Here is a 27,853-nt window from a genome sequence, read left to right as displayed (position 1 = left end):
CGACTTTTGTTTAGATTGCTAAGTATAAATCTCGCTCTATCGTAAATTCACTATTTACGCTTCCCGGTATTGTGTCGGTTTCGTCGCGAAACTTCGACGGGTCATAACTTCTCCGTTATAACTTGGATTTTGGCATTCTTTATATGTACAGAAACTTTGTAACATATACTACAACTTGGTTAAGATTATTCATTCTAAATAATCTTTTGTCGAAAAGTCGTTTTCGACCCCTATTATCTCTAAATTGACTAGCCCAGATCTACGGGCGTTACAATTATCTCCGCCTTAGGATGATTACGTCCCGGAATCGTCAAGGAAACAGGGCTGACATGATGACTCCATACGTTATCTCTTTATCCTAAGTAATAATCGTAACTTTGATGTTTCTTCAAACGAGTATCTAACTCTAAGATTTCCTGACTACAGGCGGTGTCTAATCTTGGACCCGCTCCCTATCTCACGTTGGACTCCCAATTATGACCTTCAAGTCACAATCTCGATCCTTACTGGAGACTGCTTCTTCCTCTTAACAATCTTAGGATTACTACCATGGACCGATGTGTCGTATTTTAATGACCTAACATCGTATGTTGCAACGCTCAGACTCAGGTCTTTTTAGAGTCAAATTTTTAGAACAGACTATACCTCCCTTTATGTTCTAATGTGAGATGATCACATTTTAAAAGGTAGCATTTCTAGCTACAAGCAACCGTCGTGATACCTCTACCGATCACTTCGATTATCTTTTACATCAATCCTATGGCTTAAGTCGGATGTTACATCGAACTTGGTTCTCTGAACCACGTAACATACTTATTGTAGTCGGACTCAATTCGATATGACCACTAGGGTCGGAGCATCAACAATCTTTTTAGTCATTACCAAAACGATGGTAACGACATACTTGAATAAAACGGTATCAATTACTAGCTTCTTCGTAACCTTGTGACTCTCCCTGATCCAAGCGTGAGTCATGTGCTTCCGGTAGTATATGCATCTACTACCTTTCACACCTACTCATACTCGTCCCAAGTATTGTCTCGCAGTCCCCAACTCACCATACAAGAAAATCACATAACAGTTTAACACATCAGATAACAAAACGAAGGTTTTATTATTTCTTGAAACTATTACATAGGTGTTCAAGTTCACCCTAGACTATGCCTCTAATAGGCTACATCGTACGATACTATGGCTACTGCATAACTTGATCTTTGGATATGAAGTCTTCATCCTTGATTCCTCGCATGGTTTTCTGATTCGTCGAGGATCATGTGAAATGCTCTTGGCCTTGGTGGTGTGTTTGGCCTTGCTGCCTCGTTTTTCTTTGGGCAGTCCCTAGAAATATGCCCTTCTTTGTTACATCCATAGCACACCTTCTTGTTGGACGCACACTTGCTGGCGTAATGCCCCGTCTTTCCACATTTGTAGCAAGTCACCTCCTCGCCACATTTCCCGAAGGGCTTCTTTTTACACTTCTCGCACCACTTGGTTTAACCTCCTCCTACTTCTTCAGTCTTTGAGAATTTCCTTTCTTTGTTGGATTTTGAAGATCCTTCATGCTTCCTTTTCTCGCCAACTTCAGCTCTCTCCAGACCCTTTTCCCTAATATGGGACTCAACATTCCTAGCGGCCCAGATGGCTCCTTTCAAAGTGGTTGCTTGCTTGACCATTGGTCCAAAGTCTGCTGGTAATCAATGGACAAACTTGTTGACCTTGGAGAGCTCAGTTGAAACTAAGTAAGGAACAAGCTTCATTTTCTCCGTAAAACTTGCAGCATACTCGATGACACTCATCCTTCCCTTCTTTAGATTTTGAAACTCGTTGATCTCCAGAAGATCGTGCTCAGAGCAGTACTGCATCTTTAACTGCACCAGAAAATCTTCCCATGACATCTTGCTCGCTTCTCCTTTGGGCATCGAATCGGCTAGTAGCTTCCACCAGCTTAGTACTCTAGATTTCAACAGAGGAACCGCGAGAGCGGTCTTCTACCTGTTGCTACACTCGCAACTCTCAAACATCGTCTCCATCTCAGAGATCCAGTTCATGACTTCCACCGGCGTCGGGCTTCCAGATAGACTCGGTGGTTTGGACGCCATGAAATCCTTGTATTTGCATCCACGTCCATCATTTCCTCCATCCTGGTGGTTTTCCCAAACTATCGGTGGGTTGGCTTGACCAACAGTCCCACTGTAGTTTCCCTCCTCAGTCTGCCCTTCGTTCAACTCGGGCTGTTCAATCTGTATGGTCGCTTCCTCTCGATTTTGTTGGAGCAAATGTCTGGTTTCCTCCATTTGGCGATCCAACATCGCCTGAATCGTCGCTTGCACTCCAGCCATCGTTATTGGCTCAGCAGCGGCCACCACAACCGGTATTTGCTCAATTACTAGGGGCTGATCTCGGTTCCCATTTGCATTCACATTTCCGCTACGGGTCCTTGTCATCTTGATCTATACACCGAATAAGGTGAATCTAGATCTTTATTTAGGATTGATGTTTAAATCATCCTTATCACTCCGAAAAGTTTCCATGCTAGTTCTAATATCGTTGTCGTACGTTTAGAATCCTAAACACATAAGGTTTCCAGATCCGGTCGGCAACAGACCATGGATCCGATTAAATAACAATATATATGGCACAAAGCATTTAGCGCATAAAAGCATTTTAGGCATAATTCCTAAAATAAGCTAGTGCTCACACCTCACAATCGTCGCTTAGCATTCTAAGTTTAAGTCTAGAAATAAATCCATATTCCTAGTTCGCTTAAACTAATGATTTGATACCAACTGTGACATCCCCATTTTCACGGCCAGAAAAGACCGATTTTGTTTATGCTTTATAAAAATCAGAGTACTTCTTTTCATAAAAATGTAGCGGAATTTGTTCCCAGAAAAACATGATAAATACGTTATCAAAACATTTTTGAAGAAACGTATTTTATTTATTTTAAAACGTTTGAAATGTCATCGTCAATATAGAAACATAAGAATAAACAGAACTTACTAGTGATCTACATCTCTTTAATCTCTAAGTGTAATGTGACTTTATGACAACACCTGTGACATAAATAAACTGAGTGGGTCAGGTTGGGAAACTTGGTGAGTACATAGGGTTTTCAACCCACAATAATGTATTTATTATGTACAAACAATCAAACAATCAACCCAATTACCCATCCCCATTATCTTCTTTACTCTCAAGGATTTACCCTAAGAATCAACCATTCCTCGTTCATACATTCCTAAGGATCATCCTAAGGAATCGGCACGAAGTCCATTATCGCCGGGGTTTAGGTACTAAGTCTGCATAGTCGCCAGAATTTATACAACAAGCACTAAGTCTGCATAGTCGCCAGGGTTTTGGCACCAAGTCTGCATGATCACCAGGGTTTAGGCATCAAGTCTGCATGATCGTCAGGGTTTAGAGTATACCGAGTGAACACATCGTTCACAACGCTTACAGGTTGCGAGCCTGCTAGTGTTCCACTGGACTGTCTAGAATAGTTCGTGGTTGTCATCCATAATCTGTTGAATGACGGGGCCATCGTTTGGGAAAAGGCTTCTCACATCGTTCACCTCTCACCCTCACCTCGTGGTCTATAACACCTCTCAACTCATCGTCCAAATTATATTCCATCTATTACATCTACCCATGTTTTACCCCAACATTTTTGTAGACATAAAATACATAAAAAATTTAAATCCTTTAAAACGTGTATAAAATCGTTCAACTAGCATAAACAGCAAGTACTCAGATAATACACACACATAACACATGATTTATATAGAATACTTCATATCTATGTGTAAGATGAAAGGGACCATACACTCAGTTGTAAAGGTGGTGATTCCGAACTCAGACAGCGCTTCGCTTCTTAAAAAAAATAATTTTCTTCAATGAAACCTAGTATTATTACAAGTCGAGTTTAGTCTATTATTCGCCGAGACTAATTAATAGTCTAGCTATTATTAGTATGATATAAGCGTTAAATAACACTCAATATAACTCATAATAATAGCCCAAATAATTATTTTAAGGTCCTAACAATGTTCCTATAATTAAATAAAAGCTATATTAAATATAGTATAGGCGTAGCTCACTTACAGCGGGTTTTTACTAAAAACCGGGCTTCGCTGGAGCAGCGTTTCCAAGCCGAAAGCTTTTCTTCTCGGAGCTAGGGAGGTTCCCTAGACTTGGGAGGGGTTTAGGGAGGTTAGAGAGAAAGAAATGCTTATGGTGTGAAGAAATAATGAAGGCTTCACCCTTTATTTATAGGGATTTTATAGTAAAGCAGCCGCTAAGTTTCGTCCGTATCTTCCGTGTACGAGCTCCGTTTTCTACATTATTTATATCCACGCGATGGTATTTACGAGGAATACAACTTTCATTTAGACCTCGCCGGCTAATTCTCCTTCTATCTCAGATTTACAAAAACTGTATCGTATTTATCGCGCTCGAAGAGTAGCGACTAAGCTTCGTCCATATCTTTCGCATACGAGCTCCGTTTCCGACTTTATTTATATCCACGCGTTGGTATTTACGAGTACTACAACTTTCATTTAGACCCCGTTGGCTAATTCTCATTCTATCACGGATTTATAAAACTGTATCGAATTTATCACGCTCGAAGAGTAGCGACTAAGCTTCATCCATAACTTTCGCATACGATCTCCGTTTGTAAGTCCCTAATTTGTCTATGTATCAGTCAGATCCGTTTGATGGTGCGGAATCCCAGTCAAACGGATGATGTCAGATCAAATAAGAAGAGAAGGAGAAGAAGAATATTATGAATCTTGAATGTATTGATAATATGAATTAAGTTCCTTACACAAGATTCACCCACACAAACGTTCCTTTCTCTCTAGCCATAAACTCCTTCTAGTTCATCAAACCTCTACTCCTCACCCTAACACCTATATTTATACAAGGGGAACATGGGCTTGGTGGACATGGGCCGTAAATGGGTTTACGGCCGTAAGGTGTTTACGACCGTAACTCAACCATAAACATGATCGTAAACTCCAGAAATATTACAGAAAAATATAATTTCCCAAAAAAGCAAAGTATAAACCATATTTTAACCCAACAATCTCCCCCTTGGTTTATAGCTTTCTTTTCTTAATGACCCAACAAGCTCCCCCTAAAAACTAGCAGGCTTTTCTTGTTAATCTTCATCGAGAGCTTGGCTTCAACATTTATCTTCAATGAATGACTTCATCTTGAGCAGTTGGGATTTTCTTTAGAGTTTGGCTTTAAACGCACGTTGGGTGAGGATGCTTGATGTACTGATTCTTGAAAGATAGCGCTTTCAGCTTGAGAAACTTCAGAGAGAACATCAGAGATAACTGAACTTTTAGATCACTTCAGCTGGTTTAAGATAGCAGCAAACTGATTGAGGAGGCTTCAATGCAATCTGTCACATATTCTTCAATTTCAGCTTCACCTTGCTTCTGGGGTTGAAAGATTGAATGTTGAAAGAATAATCTTCATTTCTTGATCCTTCAAATGTGAATTCTTCGATGCTCACGGACGAGGCTTTGGCTCAGAAATCTTCAACACAAACTCCATGAGTCTTATCTATACCTGAAATCACTTTTCAAGACAAAACAAAACTAAAAGAAAACTCAGCACACAAATTAAAACAGAAACAAAAATATGTTTTTGGATTTTAGAAATAACACTATTTTTTGATTTTTTTTTTAATTTTTCTGATTTTTGATTTTTTTTTCTTTGATTTTTGAATTTTTCTGATTTTTTTTTATTTTCATTATTTTTAATTTTTAATTCTACCCTAATATTTAAATTAGAAGAAACTATGAAAAATTTAACAAAAATAAAAATGATATCTAACTTTAAGAGTGATTTGGGATCAAAGTTTTTAGACAATCTTTATCCACTTGTCGGTACCTTTCATATTCACATCTTTGTCTGGTCGATCGTCGGTATTGTTGTCCACTTAAACACGAAAAATTGTGACAAATTTAGGACATACTATTTGTTACAAGACAAGGTGAACTTAAGTTCCTAAAAATCATATCTGATCCTAATTCCTTAGATACTATATCTTAAGGACCATTCATCTGACGACGACCAGGGATATTGTTGTCCACCTAAATTGAGCAGCGAGATCTATAGACAATCTTTGAGTGTTCAATTTTAATTGTACTGGAACATGTTTCCCGCTTCCTGATATGCCCCAGCCATCAAGAACTTCCAGAGTACTCCTTACACCGGGTGAGCAGACAACCATTCAGAGAGATGATAGATTCAAAATTCTATTACTTATTACTTCAGAGGGGTTAAGAAGAAGAAGGTTGCATATGCTGTGTACCAGGTCGGATTAGAAGTCGCGTAAATGAGACATCATATGGCTAACAGATAAGAAGTATTTCACATATATAGCCTGCAGAGAAATAGAGTTGCATATGTTGTGTACCAGGTCGGATTGGAAGTCACGCAAATGAGACAACATATGACTAACAGACGGAAAGAAAGAAAATGATATTCTACAGACCTAATTTATCGGAATTTACCAGTCGCCCCATCCAACCGGAATTAAGGACAGAATCCGCACATCGAGGAAAAGTTAAACCACGGTTCCAAGTATGGGTTCAATTAATGTGACGAGTAGATTCCCATATATATCTCCCTGGTTAACCTATCTGAGCGTCGTATTGTCAGGCTGAACGTATCTAACTAGGTCAAGATTTGTCAAGTCTATAAATTTCCTAAGTTCAACTCTCCCTAGTCAAGTCCATTTAAAAATTTTCGTACCTACCGACGATCAAACCAGAGCATAGACCCTTTAACTTTGGGTACGTTACGCAGACTCAGGTTGCCTGTTATCACTTGTTAATATCACTTCCCAAAACATCTCCTGCAAGCACATTCCATTAACACCACATTTTTTATTTTCTGATTTTCTAATGCTTTTGGATTTTTTTAATTTTTTAATTTTTTTTTTAATTTTTTAATTTTTGTTTTGTTTTTATTTCTCCCCCTAAATTTGTGCATAGGAGAGAAACGAAAGTAAATGCGCACATTTAAACTATCCTAAAACAAAAATTAGTCATTAAAGTGAATCAACTTAAGACAAACTCAGGAGTATAGAGAAGAAAACGCAAACCGTAAGTCACCGATTGAATTTGCATCCAGAAGGTCTGAGAACAGCACACGTAATCTTAGAATATATCCGAAAATTCTTCATGTCGTTAAGCACTAACCCCGTTTGATCCCTTCTTTTCTTCCTTTCCCGCAAAAGGACACATACTCTCAAACAAAGGTCTGAATGTTGTACAGTTGAGAGATGTCCCCTATCATGTGCCTGGAACAGCCACTACCAACAAACCGAAGTTTAATGATATGCCTCCATAGCTGCTCTGACACAGAGCGGGATTAGTTGGTCTTTGGAACCCAGTCCATTTTGAAACTAGGTCAACCTTTTTCATCCTTGCACGTTACTCTCTCCCATGACATGTCCTATTTATCACAAACAGAATACATAGAAATATTAGAATCGTTAGTTGATTTGGGAGATTGAGCCTTCGTAACCCATTTGTAGTTAGGTTTAACCTATTTCTTTTTCGATCCGATGGGTGGCTCAGTACTTGCTTTTGAACATGATGTCGGCCGTTGAGATGACTTTGATTTTGGCTTCACGGGACCATATCTTGGATTGGACTTCTTGTCCGACATTCCCTTCTTGCCCTTGGGATTCGGATTCTTGGCCTTTGGATTTTGATTCTTGGCCTTGGGAGTTGAATTCTTGGCCTTCTTGGCATTCCAGTCGTCAAAGTCTGATCGTGATCTCGGGGGGTTTCTTTTGAAGTATCTCCCTCTTGGCGCGTTCTGCCAGCCTTGTGCATAGTAGGGAACGTATGCGCGCTTTGGACAATTTCTGGCAATGTGTCCAGGTGTTCCACAGTGAAAACATGTCTTTTCTTCACTGTGAAGTTGTTTCTTCCTGCCCCTGGTGGCGTATCCTTGCCTCGTTTCTTGTTGTTCCCTCATGCACACTTGCCACAAGAACTCTGTTGCGTTGGAATTGGTGGCCTGTATTTTTCAACGGCAGGTTGATCAAAAGCAGTTGAGTTCGAAGCAACAGATTCAGAGTTCAAGGAGTCATCAGTTTGTTCAATAGTGTTCTCCTTGTTCTCATCTTCTGCTACTTTACCTGCACATGAAGTAGCAACATTAGTATCTTCAAAATTAATAACTCCTCCTGACACAAATCCAGCTCGTTTTCCATATCGAAGATGTGGCTCCCTGTCAGTTTCGTCCTGTGTCATAGGGATGGATGTGTAGTTATGATTATAAGGAGGAGGTACACTATCATACCATAGACCCTTGTTTTGCTTTTCTTTGAATTTTAATTGGGTTTCATATAAGGACTCGACTGTCTGACTTGACGCAGTATAATTTTTGAAACTGACATCAGTTTTTCCACACTTAATTTTTAAAGCGTCAAGTTCTTCAGGTACATCAGCAAGTTGTCTCTTAACATAATCATAATTTTCACACTTGTTGCTATACTCTTCCTAAAGTTTCCTAAAGTCCTTGGTTTTTGCTTCTAACTCAGCCTTCAGGGGTTTCTGTCCTTTCCTGAGTTGATATCCTTCATATCTCAGGTCCTGAACTTCTCTTTTAAATAAATTAATTTGATCCCGAAGAAATTTAATCGTATCTTCACATGATTGAGAATATGAAACTTTACAGAACTCTTTAAAGCGTCAAGCTCTTCAATTACTTCAGCAATACTAAGACGATTGAGATCTTTTGTCTTCTTGATGACAGCTACATTCATATCCTATGATTTTGGAAGTGAATTCAATAGCCTTTTGTTTATCTCAGATTTAGACAAGAAGATCCCAACTATATTCATCTCAGTAGTAAGTGTGGTAAATCGCTGCAACTGAGCTTCCAGGGTTTCTCTAGGGATATAATCGAACATGTTGAAATTTTGTCTTAAGATATCCTGACGACTCTCTTTCATGTTTTCAACTCCCTCGTAGACCTTAAAATCAATTAAAAAGCACAACTAGAAGCTAAGATAAAAATTAAACGTCAAATTTAAAATGCCTTTTTTTTTTAAAAGTCAACCTTAAAAGTCAAATTTAAAGAATTAAACTCAAAAGTCAAACCGAAAAGTTAAATTTGAAATTTTAAAAGTTAAACGAAAAAGTCAAAGTTTAAAGTCAAAGGTCAAACTTGGAAGTCAAAGTCAAAATTTAAGGTCAAAAGTTAAAAATAAAAGTAAAAAATTAAAATATAATTTTATTTATTAATTTTAATTTAATTTATATTTTATTTATTTATTTAATATTATTATTTTAATTTTGGATGAAAAAAAAAAATTTAAGTTAAAAGAAATTGAGTTTTTGGGTTAAAAGTGTCAAAATTTCGAAAGTAGGTGCGAAAGTGAGTCTTTATCAATTAAAATCGTGAGTAATGAAACAAGATTCAGGTTGGTTCAACTGGTAAGGCGTTGAGGAATGAAGAATGGGAGACCCGGTTTCGAATCCCGGCACCCCCCCCTTTTCCTATTTTTTTTTATGAAGGCGCTGATGCGAGCTGCTGCTTAGTCGAGCCGCAAGTTCCGAGCCGCTGCAAATTCCGAGCCGTACACTCCCAACCGAGCCGCAAACTCCGGAAACTGCCGCCGCAAGCTATTTCCGGCCGAGAACTCCGATCGGCCTTTAAAATCCGGTGAACCCTAGCCGTAAACGCAAACGCCGCCGCCGGCCGTGAACTGTTTCCGACAGTAAGCTCCGGCCGAAAACCCTGCAACGATTACGTGAAAAACAGCGTTTTTTCGACTTTGAAGCTCCAAAACTCGATCAAAAACCCTTTTTTTATGAAAAACACGAAGAACAAACACCCCTTATTTTTGCGAGATCTATCCAAAAACGCAAAAATATTTCGAAAATAAGATCAAATAATGCCCCAAATCTGACAAAATTGACTGATACAACTTGGCTCTGATACCAATTGTAAGTCCCTAATTTGCCTGTGTATCAGTCAGATCCGTTTGATGGTGCGGAATCTCAATCAAACGGATGATGTCAGATCAAATAAGAAGAGGAGAAGAAGAATATTATGAATCTTGAATGTATTGATAATATGAATTAAGTTCCTTACACAAGATTCACCCACACAAACGTTCCTTTCTCTCTGACCGTAAACTCCTTCTAGTTCATCAAACCTCTACTCCTCACCCTAACACCTATATTTATACAAGGGGAACATGGGCCGTAAATGGGTTTACGGCCGTAAACTCAACCGTAAACATGACCGTAAACTCCAGAAATATTACAGAAAAATATAATTTCCCAGAAAAGCAAAGTATAAACCATATTTTGACCCAACATCGTTTTTTACTGTCTTTTTATCGTTTAACTCCTATTAGCGATATCTTCATTTCTCGTTTAGATTATTTTGGCTGAAAGTCGACCAATCTAAAATTCGAATTTTCGGGTTGTGCATTATTATGCTAAATCTTAGAAAAATCATAACTTCCTCATACGAAGTCAGATTTGGGTGTTCTTTTTATGGACGCTCTTGGTTTAACGTATTCTACGACTTTCGTTTAGATTGTTAAGTCTAATTCTCGTTCTATCATAAATTCACTATTTACGCTTCCCGGTATCGTACCGGTTCCGTCACGAAACTTCGACGGGTCATAACATCTTCGTTATAACTCGGATTACGGCGTTCTTTATATGTACAGAAACTTTGTAACATATACTAAAACTTGGTTAATATTATTCATTCTAGATAATCTTTTGTTGAAAAGTCGTTTTCGACCCCTTTTATCTCTAAATTGACTAGCCCGAATCTACGGGCGTTACATATTTTAATGAATACCACTCAAAAGTCTCTTAATAATGATTAACATTTAAAAGGTTTTATAACATATATAATATATTTAATAAATAATTAATGGATACTCTACTATAAAAAGGCCAATCTTTTTTAGTAGACACACAAATACAAATCACATACAAAATTCACAAAGAAAACAAGTTTAAAGTTTTTTGTGTCGGTTTGAGGGCTTTGAACAATTTTTCGAGCCATGTTATTATGTTGAATTTTTCAATTTGTAAGTTTGTTACCAATTCTTTTTTGTATTTTGATTGATTTAAGTATTCTTTTAAGAATATCATTGTATGTTGTGGTTGAAATTTTAATGTAATTAGATTAAATTCATGTTATCGATCATATGTTATGGAAGGTGATATATATATATATATATATATATATATATATATATATATAATATTTAATTACCTATTGTATACATGTTTATATGTTCATGTTGCTTTAAAACAATAATTAATTAAAAATCATGGATATGTCATAATATCCATATTATCCATGTAAGCCTTTTTAAAAATGTAAATTGTCTATCTTATCACTTTATATTTTAGTATATGTTTAACATTTTAATTATAATAATAAGTGTTTTTCAAAAGTTTCTTTCACTTATTAATAATAACAAGTGGTTTTAAAATTAATAAGCATTCATTATAAATAATAAAATCAAATTACATGGATATGTCATATTATCAATGCAAGTCTCTTTTTAAATGCAAATTGTCTATCTTATCATTTTATTATTTAGTGCATATTTCCCATTTTAATAATAATATTATGTGTTTCTTAAAACTCAGCTTTAACTTATTATTAATAATGAGTGGTTTAAAATTAATGAATAACAATTTTAAATGATAATAATATCAAATTATAAATTACATTTAGCTATAAATAAATTTTATTTTAAATGAACATCATTATTGAAATTAGAAAACAATCATATAAGTAAAAATATAATTAATCAATAATAATAATTATTATTAAAAATAATACTAAATAGATAATTATATGTAATTCTAATAATAAGGAATGTGGGTTGATATCAATTAATATTATATATATATATATATATATATATATATATATATATATATATATATATATATATATATATATAAATTAGTGTAAAAATATTATCTCAAAGTTAATGTTAATAACATAACCATTTTAAACATATATTTTTCAGTATTTTAACAATATATTTTTAATTTTCGTTGCGCAACGCGCGGGAATTCGTCTAGTTAGAGGATAAAGGAATGATAAAAAGTTGACCATAGAATCTAATATAATAGGTAGAGTGGTGTGTGTAAATTACAAAAACCATCTTGTTATGGTGTAAGACTCATGTATTATATGGGTTCATTTAAAAAAAATTAAATATAAAATTCAAAATATTTGAGAAGTTTGAATTTATAAGAAAAGTAAGAACAATATTGAATTATAAAAATTAAAGTGTTTTTTTTCTCTTCTCAATTTAAACAAATAATTTAGATAAATAAATAAAGGAAATTAATGAAACTTTAATTTTGTAATTTTGAAATTAGAAGTAAAGTCCATTAATGAAATTGCTATGCATTTATTATTAGATTTAAATAATATGTAAAATTTAATAAAATAAAAAACACCCTAAAATGAGATGTGGAATAAAAATTAATTTAAAATAACCATAAAATTACATGTGGTAAAATGAATAAAAATATGACATGTGGCAAAAAGATCTTTACTTACTATGATAGATTTCAAACGACACTATAGTATGTAGTGCGGAGCTTAGGGAATATGTGGCTGTCATGTACTTATTCATAGATATAGAACCATAAAAAACTATAGATTTTTAACAAAATGAAATCAAATCTCTCTACTATCTTTCCCATATATATATATATATATATATATATATATATATATATATATATATATATATATATATATATATATATGGGAAAAGTGAATACACCCTTAAGGGTATATAAGTTTAGCTACCCTATGTACAAAACTATGTAGTTTCAATTATTAGATTGGTTTTCTGAAAGAAAAAAAAAATACAATTTCCATAAACGAAGGGGTATGTTCCTAATTAGGATCGACTATGATAACATCAAATCATGTCATCCTTAATCGCTTGAAGATCGGCTGCTTATCACAAAACAAAATTTCAGAGTAATCGAATTCAAAGAAACAAATAACGATTTAACATTCAAAAGAAAAAACGACATCAAATCATGTTCTCCTTGATCGCTTGATGATCGGCAGCTTATCACCCACAAAAATTCAGATAAATCGAATTCAGAGAAAAAATTAACGATTTAACATTCAAGGGAAAAAACGATTTCATAGAATTCGATTTAAAAAAAAACAAAAAAAATCTTCTATTTCGAAATTCACCAATAACGATTTCATTCAAATTGGAATTGAATTCAGGGAGTTCTCAAAAATCACAACTCATAACGAATTGGGTTTGATCAGACCTACAAAAAGTACAAATCGCAGCAACCCTGTTTTATCTTTCCAGAGCACTTCCAAGTAAGTCATTGATCTCGTGTTATGGCCTATGTTATGTGTATCTGACTAGTAAATATCAACAATATGAACTAACTATGAAGTTTCAAAATTTAGATTTCTTAATATCAATTGGAATCGGTTGTAATTTATTTTAGTGAATGATTTTTTTTAAGAATTGTTTGAACTTGGTTGCCACTATGTAATTGATTTAAACGAAAGTATGATGCTACAAAAACTATAAATCCTCCGTGTTCTTTATTACCTTATGAATATTTATTTTTTCATGGCTTTTAAAAGTGATATTGTTGTTTTTAGACATTGCCATTGGTTGCTATTGTGTTTTTTTATGTATAATGTTTCCATTATCTTCAATATAAAACAATTTTGTGTTAATCTTTTATTTGTAAATGTACATGGTTGTCTATTGCATGCCATAATGAGTGAAGCCGAAGCAAGTAATCAAGCTATAGAACCATATATAACTGAAGATATTGACACAAATGATTACGTGGAAGCAACATCTGAACGTGAAACAATAAACAATATCGGTGATGAAGATGATTTTAATGATGTTAATGATGTTAATGATGAAAGGATATTGAGAAAGGTTTTTGATACACCCGATGATGCCTATACATTTTATAATGATTTTTCATTTTTGCATGGCTTTGGTATACATAGAGATGACACAATTAAAAATCCTAAAACAAATGAGCCTTTTCGGAAGATATATGTATGCAACAAAGAAGGTTTCAAATGGATGGACAAAAATGCTTCAAGTGAAAATGAGAAAAAACGTTGTAGAGATGTTAGAACCGGATGTCAAGCAAAGCTTCGAATAACAAGACAGGAGGATGGGAAATGGTTGGTGGACTCGTTTAATGACACACACAATCACGACTTGAACATGACACCTATGAAGGTTATGAAACATCAATCTCATAGCAATTTCCACCGTTCAATAGTAGGTAAATCTCTTATGGTGCAATTTGGTCAAGCAGGGTTGAAACCTTCTCAGATTAAAAAGGCTGTTAATACAATGAAAACCGCAAATGTAGCTGATGTAACTTCAAAGCAATGTGATGATGTCTTATCTAAGCATCGAAAACAACATAGAGGAAAGGAGTTCTATGGACTTATAAAAAAATTTCAAGATAAAACATTAGTTGACAGTGACCAGTATTTTGTCGTGGATTTGTATGATGATGGGTATCCTAGAAATATCTTTTGGGCTGATGGTAGATCAAGAGATGCCTATACAAAATTCAGAGATGTTGTGTTTGATGTCACTTATATGACTAACAAATTCAAGATGCCTTTTGCTCCCTTTACTGGGGTGAATCATCATGGACAATTTATACTTTTTGGTGGAGCATTTCTTGAAAACGAAAAGGAAGAGACGTTTAAATGGTTATTTGAACATTTCCTCAAATGTATGTTTGGAAAGTATCCGCAGGCAATTATTACTGATCAAGACAAAGCAATGGGAAATGCAATAAAAAAGGTGTTTCCGAAGACTCGACATCATTTTTGTTCATGGCATATCATGAAACATGAAACTGAGCACCTTCGATCATATGTTTCCCGTTACAGTGATTTTCAAGAAACGCACAAAAAATGGGTAAATAGTGACACCATTGAACAATTTGAAGCAACATGGGAGGTTATGCATACTAAGTATGAATTGGAAAGCAACTGTTGGATTAGTGACATGTATAACCAACGTATACATTGGGCTAAACCCTTCTTGAATGATAATTTCTTTGCTGGTATGACAACAACCAGACGAAGTGAGAGTATTAACTCATTTTTTGATGGATTTTTTAATTCGAGGACCATGTTGAATGAATTTGTTGTACAATACAACAAAGCAGTTGAGTCTCGAAGGGCCGCCGAAGAAGATGAAGACTTCAAGACTATGAACTCGAGGCCGGTTCTTTCTTCAGTGCATCCAATCGAAGCAAAAGTAGGTCAATGTTATACCAGAAAGATGTTTGATACTTTCAAAAAAGAATGGACCGAAGCTACTACCAATTTGACTCATGAGACTATAGGAAAAACTACAGAGGAAAGCACATACCGAGTTTGGGCAATTGGATGTTGATAAAAAAATATTGGCGCATTGTTACCTTTCGTTCTTTGGATCATGTCAGCGTTACATGTTCCTGTGCTAAGTATGAGACAAATCGGATTTTATGTAAACATAGCCTATATGTGATGAAGAAAAAGCATGTTAAAGAACTCCCGAGTCACTATATTTACCACGATGGACGCTTAATGCTAGGTACAAACTAGGTAGTGCTAGTATCGGACTCGGAGAAATGAATAATGAAAATGGAGTTAGTCCCTACACACTATGGTGTGTCCGTTCAAATTTTACCAAACTAATTGAACAAGCTAGAGACTCCCCTTTAGAAATACAAAAAGTCAATACGCTATTGATAAGTCTTTTAGATGATCAAACAAATCGAAAGAAATCTAATCTTTGGAGAATGCATGATCAAACAAATCGAAAGAAATCTAATCTCAAGGTTCTTGTATGGGAGTTTCACAAATAGATATGATGACACAGTTATCTGTCTGCGATCCTGTTGGTCAAACTACTACAAAAGGGCGTCCTAAACTTGCAAGTAGAATCAAGTCTTCTTTAGAAGCCCCCAAAAAACGAACATGCTCTTACTGTCAAGGATTAGGTCATTATGCTACTAGTTGTTCAAAAAGAAAGGTAATGATAATAATAATTTAATATTGATGATTGAGAACTCTAATAATCATATTAACAATTTTTTATGTTTTTCATGTATCAGGCGGATGAATCGTTGCAAGAAACATAATGATGAGATGTGTTGTTCTATGAGCAAAAGAAAAACTAGATGCTTCATGACATTTTTTGGTTAACTTCACCTTTTTCATGTTTTAGACACAAACGGTGTATGGATAATTTAGAAGTTTTTGATGCTTTTGTAACAATTTTAATATTTTAGAATGAAATTTGTTGATTGTTTATGATGGTATTTTGTGAAAAAAAACGAAATTATGAGGGTATTTTGTGAAAAAACATAAGTACGATAATATTTTATGAAAAAAAAAAATTATGAGGGTATTTTGTGAAAAAAAAACAGAAGTACGATGGTATTTTAAGAAAAAAAAAACAAAATTATGAGGGTATTTTGTGAAAAAAAGAAACAGAAGTACGATGGAATTTTATGAAAAAAAAAAACAAAATTATGAGGGTATTTTGTGAAAAACAAAATTATGAGGGTATTTTGTGAAAAAACATAAGTACGATAGTATTTTATGGAAAAAACAAAATTATGAGGGTATTTTGTGAAAAAAAAAAACAAAAATACGATGGTATTTTAAGAAAAAAACAAAATTATGAGGGTATTTTGTGAAAAAACGAAATTATGAGGATACTTTGTGAAAAAAAAACAGAAGTACGATGATATTTTATGAAAAAAACAAAATTATGAGGGTATTTTGTGAAAAAACAAAATTATGAGGGTATTTTGTGAAAAAAATAGAAGTATGATGCTATTTCATGAAAAAAACAAAATTATGAGGGTATTTTGTGAAAAAACGAAATTATGAGGGTATTTTGTGAAAAAAACAGAAGTATGATGGTATTTTATGAAAAAAAAAAAACAAAATTATGAGGGTATTTTGTGATAAAACGAAATTATGAGGGTATTTTGTGAAAAAAAAACATAAGTGTGATGGTATTTTATGAAAAAAACTAAATTATGAGGGTATTTTGTGAAAAAACGAAATTATGAGGGTATTTTGTGAAAAAAAACAGAAGTATGATGGTATTTTATGAAAAAAAACAAAATTATGATGGTATTTTGTGAAAAAAAAAACAGAAGTATGATGGTATTTTATGAAAAAAAAAACAAAATTATGAGGGTATTTTGTGATAAAACGAAATTATGAAGGTTTTTTGTGAAAAAAACGGAAGTACGATGGTATTTTGAGAAAAAAACAAAAGTATGATGGGATATTGAGAAAACCAGGAAATGTGATGGTATTTTGTGTAAAAAAAAAGGAAACTTTTCTGCAATTATGGGTTAATAATGAAAGTAAGCTGTCATTTTGGGTTCAAAACGAAACTTATCTGCAATTAAAGGTTAAGAAAGAAAGTATGTTATCATTTTGGTTAGTGTTGTGTTATCTACACATAAGTTTGATGTTTTTTAACGTCGTTGGACGATTTCACCCCTGTCCCAAATATGGTAATCCTCAAGACCTTAGAGTGAATTATCTTAACTGAAAGGTGGTAAAACTAAAAATTTTGACTTTAAAATCACCCGATTCTTTTTCCATATTCATAATCAAATACGAATATTATACAAACTCAACACAATATTTTCACAGTTTTAGCAAAAAATAAGGTTTGATTGAGCTATTACAAAGTTTCTTGAGAATATTCTACAAACAATAATAACCGTCTTACCCTTTGATTAAATGGTCATTTAATCGAGTAAACTATAAACTATACAGGGGTGTTTCCTTATTGAACTAATGAACTATCTAAAATATGAATAAATGACCATTTTACCCTTCGGTCAATCCGGTTAGCTATACACATGAGTTTCTTTTTTACTTCAACAAAAAAAATAATAATAATAAAAAACTAAACTTAATACAGAAAGTAAAGGAAATGAGGCTTTCCCCATTTAATAGCTATCTTGGCTTTAATTCCTTGTGCTTTGATGTGCCAATAAACTAGTTTTCTAGGTGGTATATGGGATGCTCTAATCTGATATACATCATGGTGAACAAGGACTCCAAGAGCCTGAAAAAAAAAATTCTTGAAAATTAATGGATGGAAAATGAAGATGAAGGTTGAAAAGGGTTTGTTTAACTCACAACAGATGCATTAAAGGTATGAGCCCCATTTATATGAAGCTTTAAGTTATTCTTTTTGGCAAGTTCTCCAACCTGGTTTATGTAGTCTATAGAACTATGCCACCATAGCTGCATCATTGAGTAGTCTCTATTGGGCATTTTGTCATACACCTATACACCTAAATGTTAAAATACAAAACATCAAAATTGATTGGTAACAAAGAAACATTCCTTGATGTATATGCATTTTGAGATCTAAATTTACTATACTTGCAACTAATATGCTGTCCAATAGAAATACTGGAAGGATTCCATTCGAAAATAAGCAAGCTTCAATAAGATGATAAAAACAAAGGAAAAAAGAGAACTTGAAGTGTTCATACCTTCACAGAGAAAGTTTCACAAGGGCTAGATATGAATCCAGAGAGCTTTAATTTGTCATCAGACTCATCCAACTTATGTAAAGAACTAGAAACTTCATTCCCCAAACTACTCACCAATAGGGGCAAAGGGGAAGATGAAGGATACAAGGAAAGAAGCTCATCACACTACATGAAAATGATATTTTTATATGTTAACTTTCTAAAAGTAGCAAGTGAAGGATATAAGCTGAAAGTATGGAAAGTGAGCACCTTTCAGTATCAATTATTTTGAAGCAGGTTCCCAGGTGAACAAGAGTAATTCTTAGTATGCATTTTTTAACAGAGTGAAAAACCTCTTTCAGGCTTCCAATATATGCAAAATATTATATCAACAGTTTAGTAATTTAAAATACTTGAAACAAATTGTGGTTATGAGAAGGAAAAAAAACACAAAGAAGAACCTGGATTTTAAATGCCTTCTCCTAAATGGTTGGTTGTAGAATAATACATACGTTCATAATTGTCTCCCAATAGAAAGTCCCAAGACTCATCGATTCCAACCTTATTTCCATTATATGAAATTTATGTAAACAAGTACTCATGTATGCCCTTCTGTACATTTCAACAACCTTTAATGAGACTATTGACTTTCTCTTGGGCATTTCATCGAGAACCTTATGTGCACAACTTATGTTCTTCCCCTAATAGCCCATTCACACGGGTGAAGTATCATACCTCAACAAAATATACAATCAGATAAGTTAAGTGGATTTTAACACCACCGTTTCATCGAGTAAGAATCGTTAGGTGGGGAGAGGCGTGAAATCAAGTAGATAGAGAACCCATTGGAACGATGGATGATTGTGCCTCTTGAACCCAAGAAAAAAATCGAAAACATGTGTCTGGGTTCGAAATACATGTTGGATGATTAAATAATTGGATGTTAACTGAAATCCCCAATGATCACCTCACTTGTTGGTTGATACGAGCTACCACAGAAGAGCTAAAGAGGAATATTTGATTGGGGCTTGATAAACTTCATTCCCGATCAGAAGACGTTGGTGGCTCAATTGATCGATGCGAGTACGAGGAAGAAAAAAGGCCTGGTATTTTCACTTAAACAACGTCGGATATAATGATAGGGTAGCTAAACTTATATACCCTTAAGGGTATATTCACTTTTCCATATATATATATATATATATATATATATATATATATATATATATACGGAAAAGTGAATATACCCTTAAGGGTATATAAGTTTAGCTACCCTATCGTTATATCCGATGTCGTTTAAGTGAAAATACCGGGCCTTTTTTCTTCCTCGTACTCGCATCGATCAATTGAGCCACCAACATCTTCTGATCAGGAATGAAGTTTATCAATCCCCAATCAAATCTTTCTCTTTAGCTCTTCTATGGTAGCTCGTATCAACCAACAAGTGAGGTGATCGTTGGGGATTTCAGTTAACATCTGATTATTTGATCATCCAACAGGCATTTCGATCCCACACACATGTTTTCGATTTTTTTTCTTGGGTTCAAGAGGCACAATCATCCATCGTTCCAATGGGTTCTCTATTTACTTCATTTCACGCTTCTCCCCACCTAACGATTCTTACTCGACGAAACGGTGGTGTTAAAATCCACTTAACCTATCTGATTGTATATTTTGTTGAGGTATGACACTTCACTCGTGTGAATGGGCTAGTAGAGGAAGAACATAAGTTGTGCACATAAGGTGCTCGATGAAATGCTCGAGAGAAAGTCAATAGTCTGATTAAAGTTTGTGGAAATGTACAGAAGGGCATACATGAGTACTTGCTTACATAAATTTCATATAATGGAAATAAGGTTGGAATCGATGAGTCTTGGGACTTTCTATTGGGAGACAATTATGAACGTAGGTATTATTCTACAACCAACCATTTAGGAGAAGGCATTTAAAATCCAGGTTCTTCTTTGTGTTTTTTTCCTTCTCATAACCACAATTTGTTTCAAGTATTTTAAATTACTAAACTGCTGATATAATATTTTGCATATATTGGAAGCCTGAAAAAGGTTTTTCACTCTGTTAAAAAATGCATACTAAGAATTACTCTTGTTCACCTGGGAACCTGCTTCAAAATAATTGATACTGAAAGGTGCTCACTTTCCATACTTTCAGCTTATATCCTTCACTTGCTACTTTTAGAAAGTTAACATATAAAAATATCATTTTCATGTAGTGTGATGAGCTTCTTTCCTTGTATCCTTCATCTTCCCCTTTGCCCCTATTGGTGAGTAGTTTGGGGAATGAAGTTTCTAGTTCTTTACATAAGTTGGATGAGTCTGATGACAAATTAAAGCTCTCTGGATTCATATCTAGCCCTTGTGAAACTTTCTCTGTGAAGGTATGAACACTTCAAGTTCTCTTTTTTCCTTTGTTTTTATCATCTTATTGAAGCTTGCTTATTTTCGAATGGAATCCTTCCAGTATTTCTATTGGACAGCATATTAGTTGCAAGTATAGTAAATTTAGATCTCAAAATGCATATAAATCAAGGAATGTTTCTTTGTTACCAATCAATTTTGATGTTTTGTATTTTAACATTTAGGTGTATAGGTGTATGACAAAATGCCCAATAGAGACTACTCAATGATGCAGCTATGGTGGCATAGTTCTATAGACTACATAAACCAGGTTGGAGAACTTGCCAAAAAAGAATAAGTTAAAGCTTCATATAAATGTGGCTCGTACCTTTAATGCATCTGTTTTGAGTTAAACAAACCCTTTTCAACCTTCTTCTTCATTTTCCATCCATTAATTTTCAAGAAGTTCTTTTTCAGGCTCTTGGAGTCCTTGTTCACCATGATGTATATCAGATTAGAGCATCCCATATACCACCTAGAAAACTAGTTTATTGGCACATCAAAGCACAAGGAATTAAAGCCAAGATAGCTATTAAATGGGGAAAGCCTCATTTCCTTTACTTTCTGTATTAAGTTTAGTTTTTTATTTTATTTTATTTTTTTGTCAAACTCAAAAAGAAACTCATGTGTATAGCTAACCGGATTGACCGAAGGGTAAAATGGTCATTTATTCATATTTTAGATAGCTCATTAGTTCAACAAGGAAACACCCCTGTATAGTTTACAGTTTACTTGATTAAATTACCATTTAATCAAAGGGTAAAACGGTTATTATTGTTTGTAGAATATTCTCAAGAAACTTGTAATAGCTCAATCGAACCTTGTTGTTTGCTAAAACTGTGAAAATATTGTGTTAAGTTTGTACAATATTGTGTTAAGTTTGTACAATATTCGTATTTGATTCTGAATATGGAAAAAGAATTGGGTGATTTTAAAGTCAAAATCTTTAGTTTTACCACAGTTAAGATAATTCACTCTGGGGTCTTGAGGATTACCATATTTGGGACAGGGGCGAAATCATCCAACGACGTTAAAAAACATCAAACTTATGTGTATATAACACAACACTAACCAAAATGATAGCATACTTTCTTTCTTAACCTTTAATTGTAGATAAGTTTCGTTTTGAACCCAAAATGACAGCTTACTTTCATTATTAACCCAAAATTGCAGAAAAGTTTCCTTTTTTTTTTTCACAAAATACCATCACATTTCCTGTTTTTCTCAAAATCCCATCATACTTTTGGTTTTTTTTCTCAAAATACCATCGTACTTCCGTTTTTTTAACAAAATACCCTCATAATTTCGTTTTATCACAAAATATTCTCATAATTTTTTTTTCATAAAATATCATCATACTTTTGTTTTTTTTTTCACAAAATACCCTCATAATTTTGTTTTTTTTTTCATAAGATACCATCATACTTCTGTTTTTTTTCACAAAATACCCTCATAATTTCGTTTTTTCACAAAATACCCTCATAATTTTGTTTTTTTTTTTTTCATAAAATACCATCATACATCTGTTTTTTTTTCACAAAATACCCTCATAATTTCGTTTTTTCTCAAAATACCCTCATAATTTTGTTTTTTTCATAAAATACCATCATACTTTTGTTTTTTTCACAAAATACCCTCATAATTTCGTTTTTTCACAAAATACCCTCATAATTTTGTTTTTTTTTTTTCATAAAATCCCATAATACTTCTGTTTTTTTTCACAAAATACCCTCATAATTTTGTTTTTTCACAAAATACCCTCATAATTTTGTTTTTTTTTCATAAAATACCATCGTACTTCTGTTTTTTTTTTCACAAAATACCCTCATAATTTTGTTTTTTTCTTAAAATACCATCGTACTTCTGTTTTTTTCACAAAATACCCTCATAATTTTGTTTTTTTTTTCATAAAATACTATCATACTTATGTTTTTTCACAAAATACCCTCATAATTTTGTTTTTTCACAAAATACCCTCATAATTTTGTTTTTTTTTCATAAAATACCATCGTACTTCTATTTTTTTCACAAAATACCCTCATAATTTTGTTTTTTCACAAAATACCCTCATAATTTTGTTTTTTTCTTAAAATACCCTCATAATTTTGTTTTTTTCTTAAAATACCATCGTACTTCTGTTTTTTTTTTTCACAAAATACCCTCATAATTTTGTTTTTTTTTTCATAAAATACTATCGTACTTATGTTTTTTCACAAAATACCCTCAGAATTACGTTTTTTCACAAAATACCTTCATAATTTTGTTTTTTTTTTTTTCATAAAATACCATCATAAACAATCAACAAATTTCATTCTAAAATATTAAAATTGTTACAAAAGCATCAAAAACTTCTAATTATCCATACACCATTTGTGTCTAAAACATGAAAAAGGTGAAGTTAACCAAAAAAATGTCATGAAGCATCTATTTTTTCTTTTGCTCATAGAAACAACACATCTCATCATTATGTTTCTTGCAACGATTCATCCGCCTGTAGGGATGACAATGGGTACGGGTATACCGGGTTTCGTGTTCCCCATCCCTATACCCGAATCCCCATCTCCATCCCCATACCCGACCCCATCCCCATCGGGGATTAAAAATCTATCTCCATCCCCATCCCCAATGGCTATCGGGGATCCCCAATAGATAGTCGGGGATTTTTTCCCATTACAAAGTTTTGAACTTTTATGAGAAATAACTCATAATTATATATTAACCAACAAAACAAAAATTAACAGAACTAATATAAAACACTATAATCACTGAATGTCTTCAAACACAAACAATAACATTCAAGGTTACAAATTAAATCATTCTTTGCAAAAAGAGACATAAAAAGTCTTCCCAAAACTATACGTTTGATTGTTAGAAAACCTTATTTTGTCTAATGAACATTTGCTTATGCATTATTAAAAATAAAAACATAAATAATACTATATATATATATATGTATATATATATATATATATATATATATATATATATATATATATATATCGGGTACCCATCGGGGCCGGTTTCGGGTACGGGTATGGGTACCCGACAGGTAAAACGATCCCCATCCCCATCCCCGCTTTTTATATTCGGGTAATACCCATCCCCGTCTTCATCCACGGTCAACTCGGGGATTTACCCGGTCAACTCGGGTTAGGGTTTCGGGTACCCATTGGGTACGGTTTTTTTTGCCATCTCTATCCGCCTGATACATGAAAAACATAAAAAATTGTTAATATGATTATTAGAGTTCTCAATCATCAATATTAAATTATTATTATAATTACCTTTCTTTTTGAACAAATAGTAGCATAATGACCTAATCCTTGACAGTAAGAGCATGTTCGTTTTTTGGGGGCTTCTAAAGAAGACTTGATTCTACTTGCAAGTTTAGGACACCCTTTTGTAGTAGTTGGACCAACAGGATCGCGGACAGATAACTGTGGCATCATATCACTTTGAGAAACTCCCATACAAGAACCTTGAGATGCATTCTCCAAAGACATATATTTCTTTCGATTTGTTTGATCATTTAAAAGACTTATCAATAGCGTATTGACTTTTTGTATCTCTAAAGGGGAGTCTCTAACTTGTTCAATTAGTTTGGTAAAATTTGAAAGGACACACCATAGTGTGTAGGGACTAACTCCATTTTCATTATTCATTTCTCCGAGTCCAATACTAGCACTGCCTAGTTTGTACCTAGCATTAAGCGTCCATCATGGTAAAATATAGTGACCCGGGAGTTCTTTAACATGCTTTTTCTTCATCACATATAGGCTATGTTTACATAAAATCCGATTTGTCTCATACTTAGAACAGGAACATGTACCGCTGACATGATCCAAAGAACGAAAGGTAACAATGCGCCAATATTTTTTATCAACATCCAATTGCCCAACTCGGTATGTGCTTTCCACTGTAGTTTTTCCTATAGTCTCATGATTCAAATTGGTAATAGCTTCGGTCCATTCTTTTTTGAAAGTATCAAACATCTTTCTGGTATAACATTGACCTACTTTTGCTTCGATTGGATGCACTGAAGAAAGAACCGGCCTCGAGTTCATAGTCTTGAAGTCTTCATCTTCTTCGGCGGCCCTTCGAGACTCAACTGCTTTGTCGTATTGTACAACAAATTCATTCAACATGGTCCTCGAATTAAAAAATCCATCAAAAAATGAATTAATACTCTCACTTCGTCTGGTTGTTGTCATACCAGCAAAGAAAGTATCATTCAAGAAGGGTTTAGCCCAATGTATACGTTGGTTATACATGTCACTAATCCAACAGTTGCTTTCCAGTTCATACTTAGTACGCATAACCTCCCATGTTGCTTCAAATTGTTCAATCGTGTCACTATTTACCCATTTTTTGTGCGTTTCTTGAAAATCACTGTAACGGGAAACATACGATCGAAGGTGCTCAGTTTCATGTTTCATGATATGCCATGAACAAAAACGATGTCGAGTCTTCGGAAACACCTTTTTTTATTGCATTTCCCATTGCTTTGTCTTGATCAGTAATAATTGCCTGCGGATACTTTCCAAACATACATTTGAGGAAATGTTCAAATAACCATTTAAACGTCTCTTCCTTTTCGTTTTCAAGCAATGCTCCACCAAAAAGTATAAATTGTCCATGATGATTCACCCTAGTAAAGGGAGCAAAAGGCATCTTCAATTTGTTAGTCATATAAGTGACATCAAACACAACAACATCTCTGAATTTTGTATAGGCATCTCTTGATCTACCATCAGCCCAAAAGATATTTCTAGGATACCCATCATCAGACAAATCCACGACAAAATACTGGTCATTGTCAACTAATGTTTTATCTTGAAAATGTTTTATAAGTCCATAGAACTCCTTTCCTCTATGTTGTTTTCGATGCTTAGATAAGACATCATCACATTGCTTTGAAGTTACATCAGCTACATTTGTGGTTTTCATTGTATCAACAGCCTTTATAATATGAGAAGGTTTCAACCCTGCTTGACCAAATTGCACCATAAGAGATTTACCTTCTATTGAACGGTGGAAATTGCTATGAGATCGATGTTTCATAACCTTCATAGGTGTCATGTTCAAGTCGTGATTGTGTGTGTCATTAAACGAGTCCATTAACCATTTCCCATCCTCCTGTCTTGTTATTCGAAGCTTTGCTTGACATCCGGTTCTAACATCTCTGCGACGTTTTTTCTCATTTTCACTTGAAGCATTTTTGTCCATCCATTTGAAACGACCTTCTTTGTTGTATACATATATCTTCCGAAAATGCTCATTTGTTTTAGGATTTTTAATTGTGTCATCTCTACGTATACCAAAGCCATGCAAAAATGAATAATCATTATAAAATGTATAGGCATCATCGGGTGTATCAAAAACCTTTCCCAATATCCTTTCATCATTAACATCATTAACATCATTAAAATCATCTTCATCACCAATATTGTTTATTGTTTCACGTTCAGATGTTGCTTCCACGTAATCATTTGTGTCAATATCTTCAGTTATATATGGTTCTATAGCTTGATTACTTGCTTCGGCTTCACTCATTATGGCCTGCAATGGACAACCATGTACATTTACAAATAAAAGATTAACACAAAATTGTTTTATATTGAAGATAATGGAAACATTATACATAAAAAAACACAATAACAGTCAATGGCAATGTCTAAAAACAACAATGTCACTTTTAAAAGCCATGAAAAAATAAATATTCATAAGGTAATAAAGAACACAGAGGATTTGTAGTTTTTGTAGCATCATACTTTCGTTTAAATCAATCACATAGTGGCAGCCAAGTTCAAACAATTCTTAAAAAAAATCATTCACTAAAATAAATTACAACCGATTCCAATTGATATTAGGAAATCTACATTTTGAAACTTCACAGTTAGTTCATATTGTTGATATTTACTAGTCAGATACACATAACATAGGCCATAACACGAGATCAATGACTTACTTGGAAGTGCTCTGGAAAGATAAAACAGGTTGCTATGATTAGTACTTTTTGTAGGTCTGATCTAACCCAATTCGTTATGAGTTGTGATTTTTGAGAACTCCCAGAATTCAATTCCAATTTGAATGAAATCGTTATTGGTGAATTTCGAAATAGCAGAATTTTTTTTTTGTTTTTTTTTTAAATCAAATTCTATGAAATCGTTTTTTCCCTTGAATGTTAAATCTTTAATTTTTTCTCTGAATTCGATTTCTCTGAATTTTTGTGGGTGATAAGTTGCCGATCATCAAGAGATCAAGGAGAACATGATTTGATGTCGTTTTTTCTTTTGAATGTTAAATCGTTATTTGTTTCTTTGAATTCGATTACTCTGAATTTTTGTTTTGTGATAAGCAGCCGATCTTCAAGCGATCAAGGAGGACGTGATTTGATGTTATCATAGTCGATTCTAATTAGGAACGTAGCCCTTTGTTTATGGAAATTGTATTTTTTTTCTTTCAAAAAATCTATCTAATAATTGAAACTACGTAGTTTTGTACATAGGGTAGCTAAACTTATATACCCTTAAGGGTATATTCACTTTTCCCTATATATATATATATATATATATATATATATATATATATATATATATATATATATCCTCCTTAATAAATGAAAGTAATTTTGACACTTTTCCCATATATATATATATATATATATATATATATATATATATATATATATCCTCCTTAATAAATGAAAATAATTCATAAACGAAAGGGCTTTCTCTAGATTAAATAAAGGAACTTGAATAACAACTGAAAGATAGAGATATCGAAACACGAAGAAAGATTTTTTAGTAATTCATAATGCAAAACCCTTTTTGTAAGTTGATAATATAAATAGTT

At 33.6% G+C, this 27,853-nt stretch overlaps 2 protein-coding genes and 1 long non-coding RNA gene across 3 annotated transcripts; 1 reads left to right on the top strand and 2 right to left on the bottom strand.

Annotated features, from left to right (window-relative positions):
• The first annotated feature begins 13,810 nt into the window (after positions 1-13,810).
• LOC145067944 (protein FAR1-RELATED SEQUENCE 5-like) lies at positions 13,811-15,478 on the top strand. Its single transcript, XM_079014965.1, has one exon. The coding sequence runs from the start codon at positions 13,811-13,813 to the stop codon at positions 15,476-15,478; it is 1,668 nt and encodes a 555-aa protein (XP_078871091.1).
• Positions 15,479-17,828: 2,350 nt separating this feature from the next.
• On the bottom strand, positions 17,829-19,145 carry LOC145070748 (uncharacterized). The gene is made up of 3 exons (XR_013690069.1): positions 18,606-19,145; positions 18,244-18,401; positions 17,829-18,169 (listed from the first exon to the last, which is right to left on the bottom strand). It is a non-coding gene; the product is annotated as an uncharacterized LOC145070748 (long non-coding RNA).
• Positions 19,146-25,423: 6,278 nt separating this feature from the next.
• Positions 25,424-26,551, bottom strand: LOC145067942 (protein FAR1-RELATED SEQUENCE 5-like). The gene has a single exon (XM_079014964.1). It carries the CDS (start codon positions 26,549-26,551, stop codon positions 25,424-25,426), a length of 1,128 nt encoding a protein of 375 aa, XP_078871090.1.
• Between the last annotated feature and the right edge of the window lie 1,302 nt (positions 26,552-27,853).

This window comes from Lactuca serriola, chromosome 8 (assembly GCF_051521515.1).
Source record: "Lactuca serriola cultivar US96UC23 chromosome 8, Lser_US96UC23_V15, whole genome shotgun sequence".
Classification (NCBI taxonomy): domain Eukaryota; kingdom Viridiplantae; phylum Streptophyta; class Magnoliopsida; order Asterales; family Asteraceae; genus Lactuca; species Lactuca serriola.
This window is presented reverse-complemented; position numbering and strand designations above follow the sequence as displayed.

Excerpts from the sequence above, each read along its gene's own strand:
- LOC145067944 (XM_079014965.1), top strand. The coding sequence starts at position 13,811 with ATGAGTGAAGCCGAAGCAAGTAATCAAGCTATAGAACCATATATAACT.
- LOC145067942 (XM_079014964.1), bottom strand. The coding sequence starts at position 26,551 with ATGAGTGAAGCCGAAGCAAGTAATCAAGCTATAGAACCATATATAACT.